A 16,717-nucleotide genomic window follows, 5' to 3' on the forward strand; every position below is an offset into this window, starting at 1 on the left:
TGCTCAGTGCTTCCATTCTAATGATAATTTAAGGGAATATGAATTACTTTATGGGGGGGAAACGGTTGCAACCAAGCGTGAGGCACAGGCTGTTTCCAGCCCCTTCTAGGCCTTCTGAGGACTTGGATTAATTGTCCACTCTTGGAGCCGTTTGGTTATTTTTACTTGACAACAAAGTTTATAGTTGTAGCCACATAAGAACTTCAGGTACTGAGAAAAGATGCTTTTGGGTTTAAGAACTCTTGTATGGAAACATTTGAGAAGGACTTCTGAAAGATCTAGTTTTGCAGATTTTGCTTCTAGGTAGTTGAGGTGAACAGTATCATAGCATCTGCAATTACATGAGTTGTGAATCTGTATGTATACTCTGTCCCGTTGTCCAAGTCACCAATGAGGATGGTAAATAGTGTTGGTCCCAGTATTAATCCCTGTGGTACACCACTGTGACCAGCTGCACCTTGTGCAATTCTTGGACCAGACAGTGCATCCAGTTTTCAGTCCACTTCACTTTAGTTGATGCTTCATCAGTTTGTCTATGAGGAATTGATGGTAGAAACTGCCAAAAGCCTTACTAATGTAGAGATAGATGAGTAGAATCCACTACTCTTCTGTCAAGGTTATGAGGTCAGTCAGGCATGACTTCCTCTACATCAGTCCATGCTGACTGTCCCCAGTCACCTTTTATGTTTGAGAGTAGCTTCCCAGTTTACTTGCTTCAACAGGTTCCCTCCACTCAGCACTGGTGAAGCCATACTTGGAGTACCGTGTCCAGTTCTTTCAACTTGAGATTCTGTGAGATTAAGTTTGTTTAAATGCTTCTTCTCCTGCTCTTCTTTCACTGAGGATAAGTCTTCTTTATACCAGATCTCAGGGCCTGGGATTCCTGAAGGCAGGTCTTGTCAGAGAAGAAGGTATAGAGTACCAAAGTCTTGTTTTTTTTCCTGTGTCCTTTGTCACCAGGTCCCTTGCCTTCATTCAGCAGCAGGCTCACAGCTGGCCTAGTCTTAGCTTCCTTTAGCTCCTGATATACTTGTAGAAGCCATTCTTACTGTCTGTTTTTGCACTTCATGTCCCATGTCAGTTTCAGCTCCAAATGGGCTTTGGCTTTCTTGACCACATCCCTGCATACTCAGTTTCTTGCTTCCTCCTGGCTCACCTGACCCTGCCTCTACTTCTGTTTGAGTTTTGTCAGGAGCATCTTTGCTCATTCATGCAGACCCCCTGCCACCTTTGCTCAACATAGGGAAGCACATAGGGATGAGATATTCCTGAGCTTGAAAGAAGTCATTATTAAAGGTCTTACCTCTTTATGGTTCTTAAAAATAATGGAGTACTAGCAGAATAGCTTTCTTTCCATCGTTCGGTTTTTGCTGCATATGCTAAGGGGTGAAAGTAGTAGGCCACTAGAACATATTTTGTGAAACTAAGAACAGAGAGATGCTTGAGATGGCAAATACAGAGTTACTATGTCGCATCAGTCTCTGGTTCCAGGAAGCTATATAGGATTTGTTGGAGCATTTGATGCTACTTTTTTTTTCTTTTTTAATTCTAAAAAAAGCAGTTTATCATTTTGAAAACTATAACCAAAGGTTAAAGTGTTCAGGCATATATATGACTTCATTCCATTTTTGATATCTGTACAATGTCTCAGTGTTTGTCAAAGCAGTTCTGATTTACTGCTTTGATAGTCACTATACCTTATTCTGCTTTTAAAATTTTTTGACTTTAACTGGGATATAATGAATAGTTACCGATTTGCTCTTCCATTGACTATTGATGGAATGGGATAGAAGTTGTGAACCAATGTTCACAAAGTTGGTTTCTTAATCCTTCAAATCCAGTGATAAAATGTTTGGATCTTCCAGTCTTTGCTGGTGCCCTGCATCTATTTACGGGTTATTTTATTCAGTTCTGCTAATTGAATCCTTGATTTGAAACCATTTCTTTATAGAAATGCATAGGTTATTTCTTGTTGAACATGTTATAGGAAATAGCTACTGGTGTGTATCTAAAAAAGCCTGTGACCCATTTGCCCAAGTTTTAGGTTTTTACATAAACAAAACCGACTTCTCGACATAGGCTTGCAGCCTTCTTGGTCAATACTGCTTTGACTTGAACTTACAGGTGCCATGCCCTAGAATTAAGGAACTTGATGGAACAAATACATTTCAGTGGTCTTTTTTGTGATACTCTGTTGCTAACCTCTGAGCCAGCAGCACCTTTTATAACTGCTGCTGCTCACTGTGGAGGGTCTTACTGCCTGGATTTGGATATTCCTGATATGCCTTAATGTTTGAGGCAGTTATATATGTATCTCTGATCTTGCAACTAGATAATCTTTTGGAAACTGCCTTCTCAAAATAAAGTAGGCCTCAGCAGGAAGTTGAGCTGTTTATGGATGATTTTTTCCTAGAGGAACTTTGCGTGTTAGAATAGTTTTAGACTTGCAGAAAGTAGACAAGGTTGGCTGGTAAAGAAGTGAATATGGCTGTCTACTTTGGAATGACCACATACAATGTTTAATCTTCCCCTTTGCTAAGCAGAGTTGCATTGATAGCATATTAATTTATTAACTCTCCTTAAAATAGAAAAGCATCCATCCCCTCTGGAGAGTGCTACACCTGATTCTGTCAGTCAAGAGCAAGTAAAATGGATGTTGTCAGACCAATTTGGGAGGCTTTATGTGCTGATACAGTGAAGAATCTGATATAACTGTAAAGCTTAGAGTTGTGGAAAATGGCTGTTGGGTTTTCATGTAGCTGTGAGATTCGGATGGGTATCTGTTCGCTCCAAATTTTTCTAAAATTCAGCATTCAAGACGGTATTTCTCACTTTGCTCCCAGGTGATGCTTGGGAATAATAGTGAGCTCTCTAAGAGTTATGAAATTACAATTTTTGCATTTCTCAATGCTGTATTTAAAAAATAGAATTCCTGCTTCCAAGATGATGACAGGTAATGTGATTTCCTTCTGTCACCGTAGGATGCCTGGCTTGCACAACCTGGTTCTTTGGTTCCTTAAATCTTTGAATCTGTGCCTTAATATAAAAACCTAACCCATTGCACTTTGTTTTCAGGCATTTAGACTAAAGTGAAATGATAGCCTAATGCAGTAACTGCTGCTTTGTTTTGTGGTGTCTTTTAGCTGGTCTCTGCAAGTGATGTTTGGGAAGTTTTTAGCTGTTCACTAGTAAATGGTGGTTGTAGTCTTAAAGGTACAGTGTATGTCTGCTTTGAAGGTGGGAAGTTAGTGTACTGATGCAGCTTTTATTTGTTTTACCAGGGTTTTACTGTTGTACTCAAAGAAAGCAAAATTCAGTGCAACACTGAGGAACATTTTACCTTCTGCAAAAATACAACTTTCTTTTCCAGAAAACTCTCAGAAATGTCATAACAGGTTAATAACAAAAGCTGGTTTGAGCACATTTCTGCAGAATTTTACCCTTACAGTATGCGACATGTTGGCCTAAGGCACAGGACATGAGCAGTCTAGTTTTGGAAAGTACTGCCGCTCCCAGAATGCATTTTTCTCTGATGGATATTTATCAGTATCACCTGCAGCAAGATGATGTCAGGAGCAGCTTCTCTATGGTAATAGTCATGGTTTGTACTCAGTTCTGTCCTTTGTGCTCTCTAAGGAAGAATTAAGTGCTCTGAGTGGAAGTCATCTCTATCTAGAAATTTGCCAGACTAGTAGATAGTGGTTCTATTTGTGGAAGTGGGAAACCCAGCTACAAGAACTGGGAAACAATATTGATGGTAACAGCCTGTATAGTGAGGAGTCGGGCTGCTGGCACTCCTCTGGGTTTTAGTTCATGGCCTTTCTTGGGGCCAGAGGGACTGGTTCGTGACATGGCTAGTGGTTTGCATCAAAATAAGGCAGAGCACGAAAACTGATTTTTCAGCAGGCATGTTAATAGCGCATCAGTATACCGGAGGCAGTCAGCTTGTGCAAAGATGCTGTTTAATCTTTGTCCCTTACTATACAGAAGAGAACTTTGTTCAGAAAGCAGTGTGGCCATTCTGGATGTGTTGTGGGACTGGTGGGGGCAATACATTTACTCTGTAATGTGTGTGCTGAAATAAACGTTTAAAATATTTATGCTTGAGTCTGTTTTGTCACCCTCAAACTTACTAAAATAAAATTCTTACCAAGCAGTTCTACCATAGCTCTTCTGAATTGAGAATTAAAATTCTGAAAAGCTGGTGGCAGTGTACAGTGCCTTGTTGTGGTCTGTTTACATTTTGTTACTACTTTATCAAACATCTGAAAGCTCAGGGGTAAAGCCCAGTAACACTGAATATTGTTGCATCTTTCTTGTTCCTGAGAGCCCAGTGCCAGCTTCTTATTTCAAATGTCACTAGTTTGAGTAAACATGGAGGAGGCTTTCTAAGGGCTCAGGTTGCCATCTGTGAATGCCAGCATTTAAAAAGGGCTTGGAGAAACCTACTCTTTTGCTTTCAAGAGCAAAAACTTACTCTTTCTGCTTTTCTAGAGCAGAAAGAAAACTTACCAGTATTTTACCTGAAACTTGTAGTCACACTTTCTAGAATAGTCACCATTTTAACCACTGGTTAGGGAATGGGCTTAAGGCAAGTGGATTTGGATTTCCAACAGTTGGTAAGCCCTCAATAACATCATAGCATTCATAGCAGAAGTTCTTAAATTGATTTTTTTTTTTTTTTTTTTTTAATGTGCATAGCACTTTAAATATTGTCAGAAGTTCCTTTCTGAATAGTATTCTTTGGGGATTTAAAATGCTGAGTGCTTGGTCTACTGTGGGTGTTTCCAAGGACACTGAAATTACAGTACCTTGAAGTGTAATCATAACTGGGCTTTAGGGCTATGATTTCTTCAGTGAGAGTTCCCCAGCAAAAAAAAAAAAAAAAAAAGTGCTCTAAATGTTAGCACCTATTAGGGGCTGGTCTTTAATAATCTGGGAAAGATTTTCCTTTACGCTATTAAGAAATACTTTGGAGGTGCACTTCTTACCACTTGCATTGCGGTAAATCTGTGAACTGCTGCAGTTTATGTTGGCAATCATTGTATGACCGTACCATATAACAGAGTTCAGTTTCCCTCAAATTTCACATGGGTGCATATGGAATGAATGACCAGGGGGATTTTTATCTATATACAACTAGCTGATGTCAGTCTGCACCCAGAGCAGGAAGGCAGGCAGGTGTGCTATCTGGGTGTGAAAAAGTGCAGCACAGTCTCACAGTGGTGGAGTGCAATTCCAGACTTCTGGGGTTTTTTTTTTCCTTCCTCCTACCATGAACTCAGTTCTCTTTCAAGATGAGCAGTCTGGTGTCTTTCAGAATTGTGCTGGGCACATGATATCACATAAAAGTGAGCACATTAACTGGTGTATATACTCCCACATGTCCTAGAAAGGTTAAGAAAAGACGCACAAATGCCTACTGGAATTATCCGTATTGTTATTACTTTCCTTTTTCACCCTAGTTTGTACTGTGGTTCCTCGCCACAGCCTGGAAGTCCTTGGCATTGTATAGGTGCTTCTTTACTATTCAAGTGTACTTTCTTCGTTGTACTCTGATAGTAATCTTTAAGCACTGCTGGTAAAGGTGAAGTGCCAGCAGTACCATCTCTGAGTATACCTTTAGGGAGTTCATCTGCTGTGGGCAGAAGCTTGGTGGAACAGTTGTGCTTCACTCAGAGAAAAATACAGCAGTTATTTTGCAACTGCTTAGATTCTCTTCTGTAAGAACAGGGTATTCCAGGAAACAACACAAAACTGTAGCTGAATTCAGCTATCTATAACTTCAAGTACAATTTAATTATGTACACTGGGTAGTGTCAATTCAGTATCCAAATATAGGTCCTTAGGCTTTTTTCTTTCTTTCCTTTTTTTTTTTGTTCCAGCAGTGTATTATTGAAACATTCAGCCAATTTAAGTTGTTACAAGACATGAATATATAATGAAACTCATTTTGAGGGCAAGCATCACATATCCTGCCATAAAACAGGTCTTCAAGCTTGTAGAAACTTGTTTTCTGCTGTGGATAGCATTTTTCCTTCCTCCTTTTCATCAGAGAGATTTGCAAGATGTTTTTTTGTCACTTAATGTAAGTATTACAAGGACTGTGTGGGTAGGAAGTCCTTATGAATGAAAGGGATACAGCATATCTGGTGTACGGCTATATCTGTATTACCTGGCTGCTTGGTAGAGAAACTCCATGTGGATTGGAACTAGGTATCTTAAGGTCCTTTCCAACCCTAACCATTCTATGATTATTAGAAGGGCCCAGGGACTGTGGCGATCACTTTTGTAAGATATGCTCCCTATCACATGATCAGAGATGTGGGTTGTCAGTATGATTGTCCTGTGTAATTACCTGATTGGAAAGGAGCAACCTAGCAGGCAATAGTAAATCATATTGGAGATACAATACGTATGGGAATCAGAGGGTAGGGGAAGGTATTAAGACAAAAAGTAAACAACTGATAGAATTTTTCAGTGCACAGAAATAATCATGGGCCCAATTGCTACTAGGCTGCTTGAGGGCATTCCACTTAAGTGGAATTATTGTTGCAATTAAACAGTAGTCCTTGGCATTAAGCATCTTCGGCTTTAAATCTCTTGGAGACAGTCCAGTTAATTGGAATATATGTTATTGCCTAGTTTTGTATTATTTATGCCATTAACTGTAAGGCAATTAAAAAGGGTTTTAAACAATATCTCTGCAATGATACCCAGGAATTTTTATTTTGGGGTTATTTTGGGTTTTTGGTTTGTTTTTTTCCAGTTCAGCCAGGCTCAGTTTCTTCTGCCCTAGCTGTTACATGAAGCAGCAGATGCAGTGATATGTATCCAATATGCATCCAATCTTTTCTGTGCATCCTAGAGAATTTACATACAAAATATAGAGGTGATGCTCACACGCACTTTATGTTTTTCAGTAACTCATAGAGGAATAGGTTAACTTCTTGTTAGAAGTTTTTCTGCTGCTTTAAAGACATGCTGCGTCTTTTCTGGTGGTTAGATTTATTATGATTCTTAGTGACTAAGAAGTTGCAGTGAGGGCTGACCCATGTGAAATGTCTGTCTCTAAGCAAAATACAGGAAATAGTGATAAAAGGTCCTAGTTGTTGATTGCATAAGTCTTGTAAGGTTTACATAAAGTAGTTGTAGTGACTATGCTGTATTTACTCTGTAAAGTAAGTTCACTGTGAGCATGCTAGCATGGCTCAAGAAGTCACTGTCCGAAATCACTAACCAAACTGATTTTGAGCGTTGTTAGCAGTGAGAAGTGGTATAAGTTTTGTTAAGCTGTCACAGGAGCTAATTTGGAAATTTATGGAATTTTTAGATCTTTACCAATCAGTTAAAGTACAAGCAAGGGTAGCATATAGTTGTGAGTTCATGGCTTAGCGTATGAATGTTTGGAATTAAACATTGTGTAGTATGTTATTTCCTGATGTATATGCATGGGATAATGGGTAAAACCAAAGTAACTTTCTAACTGTAGGTCTTGCATAGCTGTGACATACTGGCTAATGAAGATTTGGGGCAGTATTAGCATTTCTATATTTATGGTTCTACCATTTGGGGAAATTTTCTTCTGTGAGCAGTGGGGGTGTAGCTCTTGACTACAACATCCGTTTTGTAGACCAAACCTTTTTAAAGTTTCTTGTGTATGTTGAGGGGGTTGTTTTTAGGATTACACAGTCATAGTGAACAGATCTTCCAGCCTGAAACATGTAAGCAGTGTTCTCACAAACAATCAAAATGTATTTTACATCTGGGTTTACTGCAGATTCAGAGTATGGCATCTTGCCACAAGGAGCAAGTGTATCAAAGACTTCCTCTTGAAGAAGGAAATAGTGTGGGTAAGGCTAAGGGAGTTCTTGGGAATTATAAATTTACATTGTAAGTGGAATGCAATTCTAAGTGAATACAGTATGGGCTTTTCTATCATTAATCTTACTAGTGTTTTCTGTAGGCAATTTTTGTCAACATTGTCATTGGTGTTATGGCAATACTTCAGATCCTGTTCAAAAAAAAAAAAGGCTGCCTTATTATAAGCCCTCTATAATCACCAGAGTTCCCACTTCCAAAAGAGCTTACAATTTAAACAGAAGAACAGAAACATGCTGCAGAAAGAAACTACATAAATACAGTGGACTGCAATGACATAATGTCATTGTCTGTAGTAGGGCTTTTGGGGCAAGTTTCTAGAGGAAATGAAGAAATGGAAGAAAAAGGAAAGTGCACAGTGATGGGAGAGGAGAATTAATAGTGAGAAGGAGTAAAGTACAGCAGAGGTGAGAAATTGAGAGCTGGAGGAAAGGGACTGAATCCATGACTAGTCATTTATTTAGTGGAAACACCTAGATTAATACCTTAGGAGTGATGTGTTAATGTGGTTTCCAAGTGACATGGTGTAGGTGGTTTTCACAAGCAAACATAGTGTTCATTGTAAATGCATAAGCTGAATTTTGCTTAAAGATCACAGATCTCTTCCTCCACCCACACTGTTCTTACACTTCTTGATACCATACTATTTGCTGTAGAATGTGTTTATCTTTTTACCTGCAGTCATAAGGTTGAAGTTTGGGGGGGGGGGGGGGGGGGGGGGAGGGAACCCAAAAAGAAACACAGCTAACTTGGAACAGTGGAAGCAAAAGGTCACATTTATGGTAAACCTGGTTATATCAAGTGTAAAACTGGGTTCTCCTACATACAGATTTGAGAACTCCTTTCAGTTGCCTGTAAACATTAAGCTTGTCCCTTAAGACCCTAGCTGCTTGACATATGTTGATACAAGAGACGATACACTTCTCTCTCAAAGTAGAGGGGCAAATGACTTAGTCTAGGCAAACAAACTAAGAAAGAAAAAAAATGCAGCCTGGTTTGTGTGCCTGGTACTTATCTGTGTTCCCTGTAGATGCAGCCAAGGAACAGATCCCACAGCCACCTACTCTGTTCACCTCTCCATGCACCTTGAGTGCACTTGTCTTCTTCTTGAGTGCCCTTGTTAAGCCGTGTCTGTCCTTCTAATACTGATTCTAGATCTGCACCCCTCACCTTCTGTGCTAGTGTACGCCAAGATGATGCATGGGGTGGGAGCTATTATGTAATGGAACATAATGTAATTAGCATCTACAGGGATCTGAATTAAGAAGATACAGTGTTAAGATACTGCATTGGAAATATGCTGAGTCCTTGAAGCAAAGTTAAACTTCAATGGGTAATTCTTGCTGTGGGAATTCTTAACTTGGTTGTTATTGTAAAAGCTCAGCAAATTTTTGAGAAGCTGGTTTGATACTCTGTAAAGTGAAAACTAATAGCCGAAGCAAGTAAAGCTTCTGTCTGCTGGGGAGTTCTTTGTGCTTCACCCATCAGTTTATTAGATATTTTTAATCAATATTGACAGAGTGGGAGAACTCAAAAATAAGTTGGTGGGCTTGCTACAGGAAAAGCTGTGTTGAGAATAGTTTCTCTGCTGGTTGGCCTGTTTGTTAGCTAGTCAGTATGTGTGCTGATGGTTTTGCCCAACATGCACAGTTAAATTGAAACCTGCAAAAGAAGATGCTGCTTGGCTAGTAAGGTGATGTGGTAGGGGAACTGAAAGCTATTCAGAGTCCCAGAAGAGATGAGGAAGGTAACTGGAAGCTCTGCAGGGATGCTTGAACCATTAGAAAAGGTCTGTCTGCGTAAGAAAGGGAGATGCACATCCAAAGGAAATCAGGCTCCATATAATCTGCATCGTGTAGGCTAAATTATTTAAAACTAACTGAGTTAAGTACTTAAAAATTAATATAGTGCTTGCTTAGCACAATTACTATATTAAGTTTTGTAACAAAGGTTGAAAACTTGTATTTTTACCCAATGAGTGAGAGGCATTTTTATAGTGTCTTACGATAAATTTTTCATTTTGTCCGCTCTATCAAATTTAACTGCAGCTTTACTTAGTGCTACAGTAAACTCCTTGGTGGTCATGAGAATCTGAAAAGCAGGGGAAGGTAGGAGGAGGTGTTAATGATTAAATGGCTTATTATTTTCTGAAATATTGTTTGGTAAAATCCATATTCTTGAATCATCCAAGCTTGGCATTGCTTCTGTAAGGAAATGTAGTTCTGTGATATGGTCAGGTCCTCTAATACTAGAAGTAGTAACCTTCTTAAATAAAATGTTTAAGCACTCATGGGTTTTTAAAAAAACAAAACAAAACCCGATGCACTTGGTGGTAGTTCTTTAGTACTCTCAGGATTTTTGTACAGACATCTCATGGTTACCTTCTAAAGATGTTAGGTGAACATGCTCTCTTTTTAAAGCTCTAAGTCAAGAGGAGGCATATTTTACAGCTCATTAAAATATTATTTGTGTGTGATGCGGAAACAAGTTCAAAGTCTGACACAACACAACTGCTCTTTGATAGCATTAGAGGGGGAAGATGGATCGTTTACACCCCTCACTGCCAGTTTTGGAATGATTCTTTTTGCCAAGCCAGCTGATACGCTATATTTGGAAATGTGGCTGTGTTATGTATAACCAAGCTTATTCATCATTGCTGTCAGTGTACTCTCTCTGCAGAATGCTTTCAGGAATTTTCAACAATGTTCTTTTGAAAGGAAACATAGCCCAGTACTTAAAAAATATTCACCAGAAGACAACCAGAAAAAAAAAACAAACCAAAAAACAACCCAAAATGTGTATTGCTGCTGCTTCAGATATTTATGAAAGCTGCAGTTCATCTCAGTCCTGAAGGATTTTTTGGTGTGCTTTTCTCCACATTTCATGCAGCTATATTTTAAATTGCTGCTTCTGTTGCCATGCGTGTACTGGCAAAACAGCCTGTGTTTTTTCATTGCTGTGTTGAGAAGCAGGCTCACACTTCATTTCTTTTGAAACAATAGTTTGTCACTTGCAAAAAAAAGATGCTTTATATCTGAAATTTTGTTACAAATTAAAAACTACTGTTTTCTCCAAAATCATAAATCTTCTTAGGAATTCCCAGTAATTTCTTTAGAATTGAAATTGAACTCTAAACTCTGTTTCATGAACTGTAATTTTAATTACAAAACAAAAAGTTTCACAAAGGAACCACACTTTCTCCATATTGGGTCTCATCATTGTAAGTCTTCATTTGCTATTTAAATATGGCAGAGCATTACTCAGCTAAACTGTTTTTTGCCAAATGTGAAATTATGTTTTGTGCTAGTTTTCAGAAATTTTGAGGAAAACTTTCATAATCTATTTTTCAATTATATATTATATAAAATATGTGATTTTATTTTATTTTTTTTTTCATGGTACCCCGGCAGTGTTCAAGGCCAGGTTGGATGGGGCTTTGAGCAACCTGGTCTGGTGGATGGCATCCCTGCCCATGGCAGGGAGTTGGAACTACATGGTCCTTAAGGTTCCTTTCGATCCAAACCATCCTGTGATTCTATATACAGCTGTACTGGGTTGGCATTTGGAATACATTTTCTGCACAGCTATGTACAGCAGCAATTTCTTTTAAATTATGGCTTTTACTAAACAATACAATTGTCAACACATAGATTTTAAATAGTTATATCTGTAATTGAGCAATGAATGGAGATAAGTAATGTAGGAAGTACATTTCTGATTGGGAATTTGATTTTAAAAAGTACAGTTTTGATCAAGATAGATGATTCCTTAAAAGGAAATACTTCCATGCCAAGATATCTCAAGATATCAGTCTGCTTGGTTTTGTTTTTTTGTGAAGAAACTTGATGATTTAATCATGCATGCAGAATATTTTCTCTGTAGAAATTCTGATGATTAAGAAGCAATAGTTTAAACAAGATACATACATCAAAGAGGCAGCAAAGATACTTCCAGAGCTTATTTCGTGTTCATATCCTGGTAGCATCCTCCTGAAAAAAAAAAACAACCTGCATTTCTGATTACAGTGCCATCAATCCAATGAGTTGTGTTCACTGAGCTTGTTTTTTTCCTATGGTATGTTTGCTGCATGTTATCTGAGCAATAGGAGCTGCGACAGATTCTTGTGTAGCCTTGGAAGTTCTTACTTGAGTAGATTTCAGCTAGAGAGGTTTTTTTTGCCTCTAAAACAATATTCACCTATGATATTCATGGAAATACTAAGCATTGCTTGAATTTTTCTTTGTCATATTTAGGAAACTGAACTTCATATGCTCTAAAATGCCCCAGGACTTCACATTCTCCATGTGCTCAGGGATAGTCCTGTTCCTTGTGCTGTGTCGTGTCAGAAAATGAAAGAATTTGGTTTGTTTGCCTTTCTTTTTGAATACACCTTATAGTTTTGCTTTAGATCCCCCCCCCCCCCTTGATATGAGATGTTGTCTTTTCAGTTAGTTTTGAGCTCCTTAAATTTGGAGTTAGTAACTTAACAATGTTAACCTTAACTTGCTTTGTGATCATTCACAGTTACTATTTAAAATAAGCTTTGGGTTTCGCAGTTTCTTGTTTACTCTAATTTCAATGGAAAATTAAACTAGCCAGATTATGTACCTTTCCCACTAGATTTTTTTTTTTACATATAGCATTTGTATTTTAAACAATCTGCCATGTACAGTTACTTAACATGAATTGCAATTGTTTCAGCCTTTATCACTGTGGAGAAGCAGCTTTTCAGACAGTTTGGTACATTCCAGTATTAATACCAGTTGCCAAAGAACAAAACTTTTTGATAGGAGTAGGATAGGAAACATTAAATTTTGAGTAAGCTACACTGACTAAGGATCAGAGGATCCCTTTTATATGTGCAGAGTGCTCAGGAATCCACAGTGCTTCTATGAGTATTTTAGCACTGTTAATGGATTATCACAGTGTGTGATAACTTAAAGCTGCTACGGCTGAGGTGATCTTGAGGACTCAGGCAGCTGAAATCTTTCAGTTGTCCAAAGCTACCTGAATGTATCTGAATCCCCTCTCCCCGTGAAGTTACTGGACATAGAACCTTCTGTACTGTACAGGAAGATACTGTATACCAGGAAGGCCACGTAGGCTGCCTGTACAGATGTGAAAGCATCAGTTGCAATAACATGTAGAATCATAGAAAAATGTAGGTGGAAAGGGACCTCTGGGGATTGAGAGACTTGGTTCTCTTTTAACTTCAAAGTTAGATCAGGTTGCTTAGAGCCTTGCCCAATAAATTTTTTTAATTCTCCAAGGTTGCTTGGAGATGCTGTTAAATCTCCATCCTGCTCAGTGCTCAGCCACCTTCAAAGTGAGGAGTTTCCTTGTATTTATTTGGAATTTCCCTTGCAGCATCGTGTAATTGTTGCCTTTTGCTGTGCTTGCCTGGGAAGAATCTGCCCCCACCCTTTGTATAACTCCCCGTGAAGCTAGTCATGGGCTCCTTTTCTTCTCCAGACTGAACAAATCCAACTCCCTCATTGCCTTTCATCTCATGTGTCAGGCCTTTTGTTGATTTAATGGCTTTCTTCTGGATGTGCTCCAGGTTGCATGCACCTCCTGTTCTGCAGGGCCCAAAACCGTACAGCACTCTAAATGTGGCCTCACTAGTGTCAAGCAGAAGGGAATAATCATTTCCCTTGATCTGCTGCTTATGGTCTTGCTTATAGTGCTCAAATTACAGTTAGTTTTCATTGCTTTAAGGGTGTGCTGCTGGCTTATGCACAACTTGCTGTCTGCTAGAGCCTCCACATGCTTTTCTGCAAAACTGCTGCTTGTCCAGTTTGCTGCTGTAAAGCTGAATAGGGCTTGTCTTTCCCAAATGCAGAACACTTTATATTTGCCTTTTACAAAGTTCCTGTTGGCCTCTTCCTTCAGTTTGCTGAGGTTCTTCTGAATGGTGGCCTTGCCCTTCAGCATGTTGACTGCTTTCCCTGTTTGATGCCATCTCTAAATTTGCTGAGGATGCTTTCTGTCCTACCATCTGAATCTGATTTGGATGTTTCCTAGTACTGACCACTGAGGAATATTGCATCTAACCAGTTGGCATTTAGACTTACAGTTATTAACCACAACTCTTTGAACTTCATGGTTCAAGGGATTTTTATTTTGCCCTCCTTGTTGTCTGCCTATTCAGTCCATGTCTCCTCATTTTGTCAGCCTTGCTTAAGTCAAAGCAACTGGCAACCACTGATTCTCCCTGGTCCACAGAGCCACTTGTTTCTTCAGAAGGCAGGCAGGTTGGTTGTACAGTTTGCCTTTAGAAGTCTGATCCCAGTCACGTTCATGTCCATTGTGCCTGGAAATAGTTTCCCTTTAGGATGCATTCTGCATTTTGTACAGCAAATGCGGTGAGACTGACTACTATCTAGTTTTCTGCATCCTTTATCTTCTCTGCCCTCACCTTGCTCTTCTCTTGGGTTTCATTTGTTTAAGTTACCTGTTTCCTGTCAAAGGTGATCACCAAGTCTTTTCAAAGATGTTAGCCAGCAGCTTTCCACTGACATCAGCTAGCTTTCTCACTACCTTGGATGTTTCCCATCTGGTCTTATGTATTTGTACAGTAGATCCAGCTTGCCTGAATAGCCTTTTAACTTGATAGATCCTCTCCCTCAAGCTTTGCTACTAGATGCAGACACCAGGGAAGCCTGGTAGCAGACCTTGCCGGTAGAGACCATGCCCAAGGATTGAGTATCTCAACTTTTTCTGTACCCTTTATTACTGGGTTGCTTTCCAATTCAGCTGCTGAGCTACGCTTTCTCTGCTCATAGTGTACCTGTTGAATCATTTCTTCTTACATTTCACATTCCTCTTTAATATCAACTCCAGAGAAGCTCTGGCCTCCCTAATTCAGTCTCTGCTTGCCCAGACAGTGTATCTATATTCTGCAGTTGCTTGTACCCACTTCCACTTTACATATGTTTCTGTTTTGTTTGAGGTCAGTCAGTGAGGAGTCCCCCATACAGTCAGCTGGTCTCCTGCTGTGCTTGCTTATTTTCTTGTGTGTTGGGAAGGACTGTTTTTGTGCCCAGAGAGGAGTGTGCAGGAAAATGACTGGCTTTCATGGGCTCCTTGTAGTTTCTCAGGGCATTCTGCTTACCATTTCCTGAGCAAACCCCTCCTCTACTGTTGTGAAGTCCGGAGTCTTTAGTCTGCTTCTTTCTTTCTTTTCTTTCTTCAAGTTCTTGCACTACCATTTCACAGTTACTGTGTCCAAGGCTGCCATATGCATGAGGAGTTCTTCTGTATTCACAAGTACCAGATCTTGTGCTACCCCAATCCCAGAAGCTTGTTCAGTGCCATCATCTAAAATTGTTCCCAGTGCATGTGAAAAGCTCATTGGATATTTTACACCCTGCTATGTTGCCCTTCTGGTAGATATGTCACTTAAGTCCTCCATGGAAACAAGGGATTCTGAATACTGGAAAACCAGCCTAGGATGATGTTCTGTTTATTTTGGTAACTGAAAATAAGTTTTCCTTAACTAGTCTCGCACCACAGGAAGCTGCTGAAAAGACAGATATATATATATATTTATATATATAGTGTTTTGATTTTATTTTGAAATGAAATACTAAATTTTCTATTCATTTTGAATTGCTACTTCAGTGCCGTCACAAATACTAATTCAGCTATGTCTGGGGTGCATCTGATGAGGTAAAATAATGTGGTTATATAGCATGGATATTTTCTTATCCATAATATATGTTCACAGCTAATAAATTTGCAAGTGATCTGAATGATTTTTTTTTCCTTTTGAGATTTCTACTTTTTAATTACCCTGAGGTAATTAACATGCAACTACATGAAATATTGCTTCAGATCATAGTGTATGGTTGTCTTATGTTCGGGCCATGCATTATTTGCACTTATATATGTGCCAGAACCAACTCCTCATGCTGCTGCTTTAAGTGACTAATAAGAGAAGATCTTGTCCATTCATCATTATTGTATTTTGTTTCTTGGTAATTGGTGACAGTGTGCTTCTTAATCTATTTTAGTTGGAAGATGGGGAAGAAGAGCCGAGTCAAAACTCAAAAGTCAGGTACAGGAGCCACAGCGACAGTACCTCCAAAGGAAATGTTGAATCTAATTAGTGAGTTATTGCAAAGTAAGTTTAGTTTTTTATGCCTCTCCGGGAAAAAGAATGCTGTGCAGACCACTCAAAACTGTTCTCTTGTTGAAGCTGGTGAAGTCTATTCATTTCCTGAAAGCAGCCAAGCTTGCTATTTCAGCTTGCTTAAGATAGTATAGTATGTATCTCTGTTAGTATCTACTGTTACTGGTTTAGTTATATGTGTATATATTGAATGTACGTATTTCTGGCAGCTTTTGGCTTTATATCTAAACACAAACATTAAATACTGGGTGAGATTAGATTTAAAAAAAAACCCTAGGTAACTTGACATTAAAGCTTTGTCAAAAATGTTTTTCCTCTAAACCTCAAGAACTGCACTGTTTTTGTTTATTATATGAGCACTTTTTTGAACTGATACCAGATCAGGTGAAATAACTGTGGAAAGCAGCAATACAACTCAGTACACCTGCACCGATATTCTTGTTGCTTAAATAAAAATTTTATTGTTGCTGCTGTTAGGAAAATTTTTACAGTGCTTGGTTCTTGTGCATGGCCCAAAGGTTGATTCTCTTGTTGAGGAACTTGGAACTCATCCATTATTTTTAGTAAATACGAAACGCAGAGCATAATTTCATATGATGATGCTAAACTACTGCTCGCTTTTTCTGCTGTCGTTAGTGACTGCTAAGCTACACTTCTTGTTGAAGCACATGTCTAAATTTTTATATCCTGGACACATCTAAA

At 38.9% G+C, this 16,717-nt stretch overlaps 1 protein-coding gene across 2 annotated transcripts in view; it reads left to right on the forward strand.

Annotated features, from left to right (window-relative positions):
* Positions 1-16,717, forward strand: part of SETD3 (SET domain containing 3, actin N3(tau)-histidine methyltransferase) — a 60,462-nt gene that overhangs the window by 3,923 nt on the left and 39,822 nt on the right. For both annotated transcript variants that reach the window (XM_057398976.1, XM_057398977.1), the window contains one exon: positions 15,897-16,006. In XM_057398976.1, coding sequence (XP_057254959.1) covers positions 15,904-16,006 — 103 coding nt within the window. In that variant the 5' untranslated portion in view covers positions 15,897-15,903. Of the gene's footprint in view, positions 1-15,896; positions 16,007-16,717 lie in introns of those variants that run through there.

Source organism: Pezoporus wallicus, unplaced genomic scaffold (genome assembly GCF_028554395.1).
Source record: "Pezoporus wallicus isolate ANWC-B61680 ecotype Strahan unplaced genomic scaffold, APGP_CSIRO_Pwel_v1 contig_8218, whole genome shotgun sequence".
NCBI classification, from domain to species: domain Eukaryota; kingdom Metazoa; phylum Chordata; class Aves; order Psittaciformes; family Psittacidae; genus Pezoporus; species Pezoporus wallicus.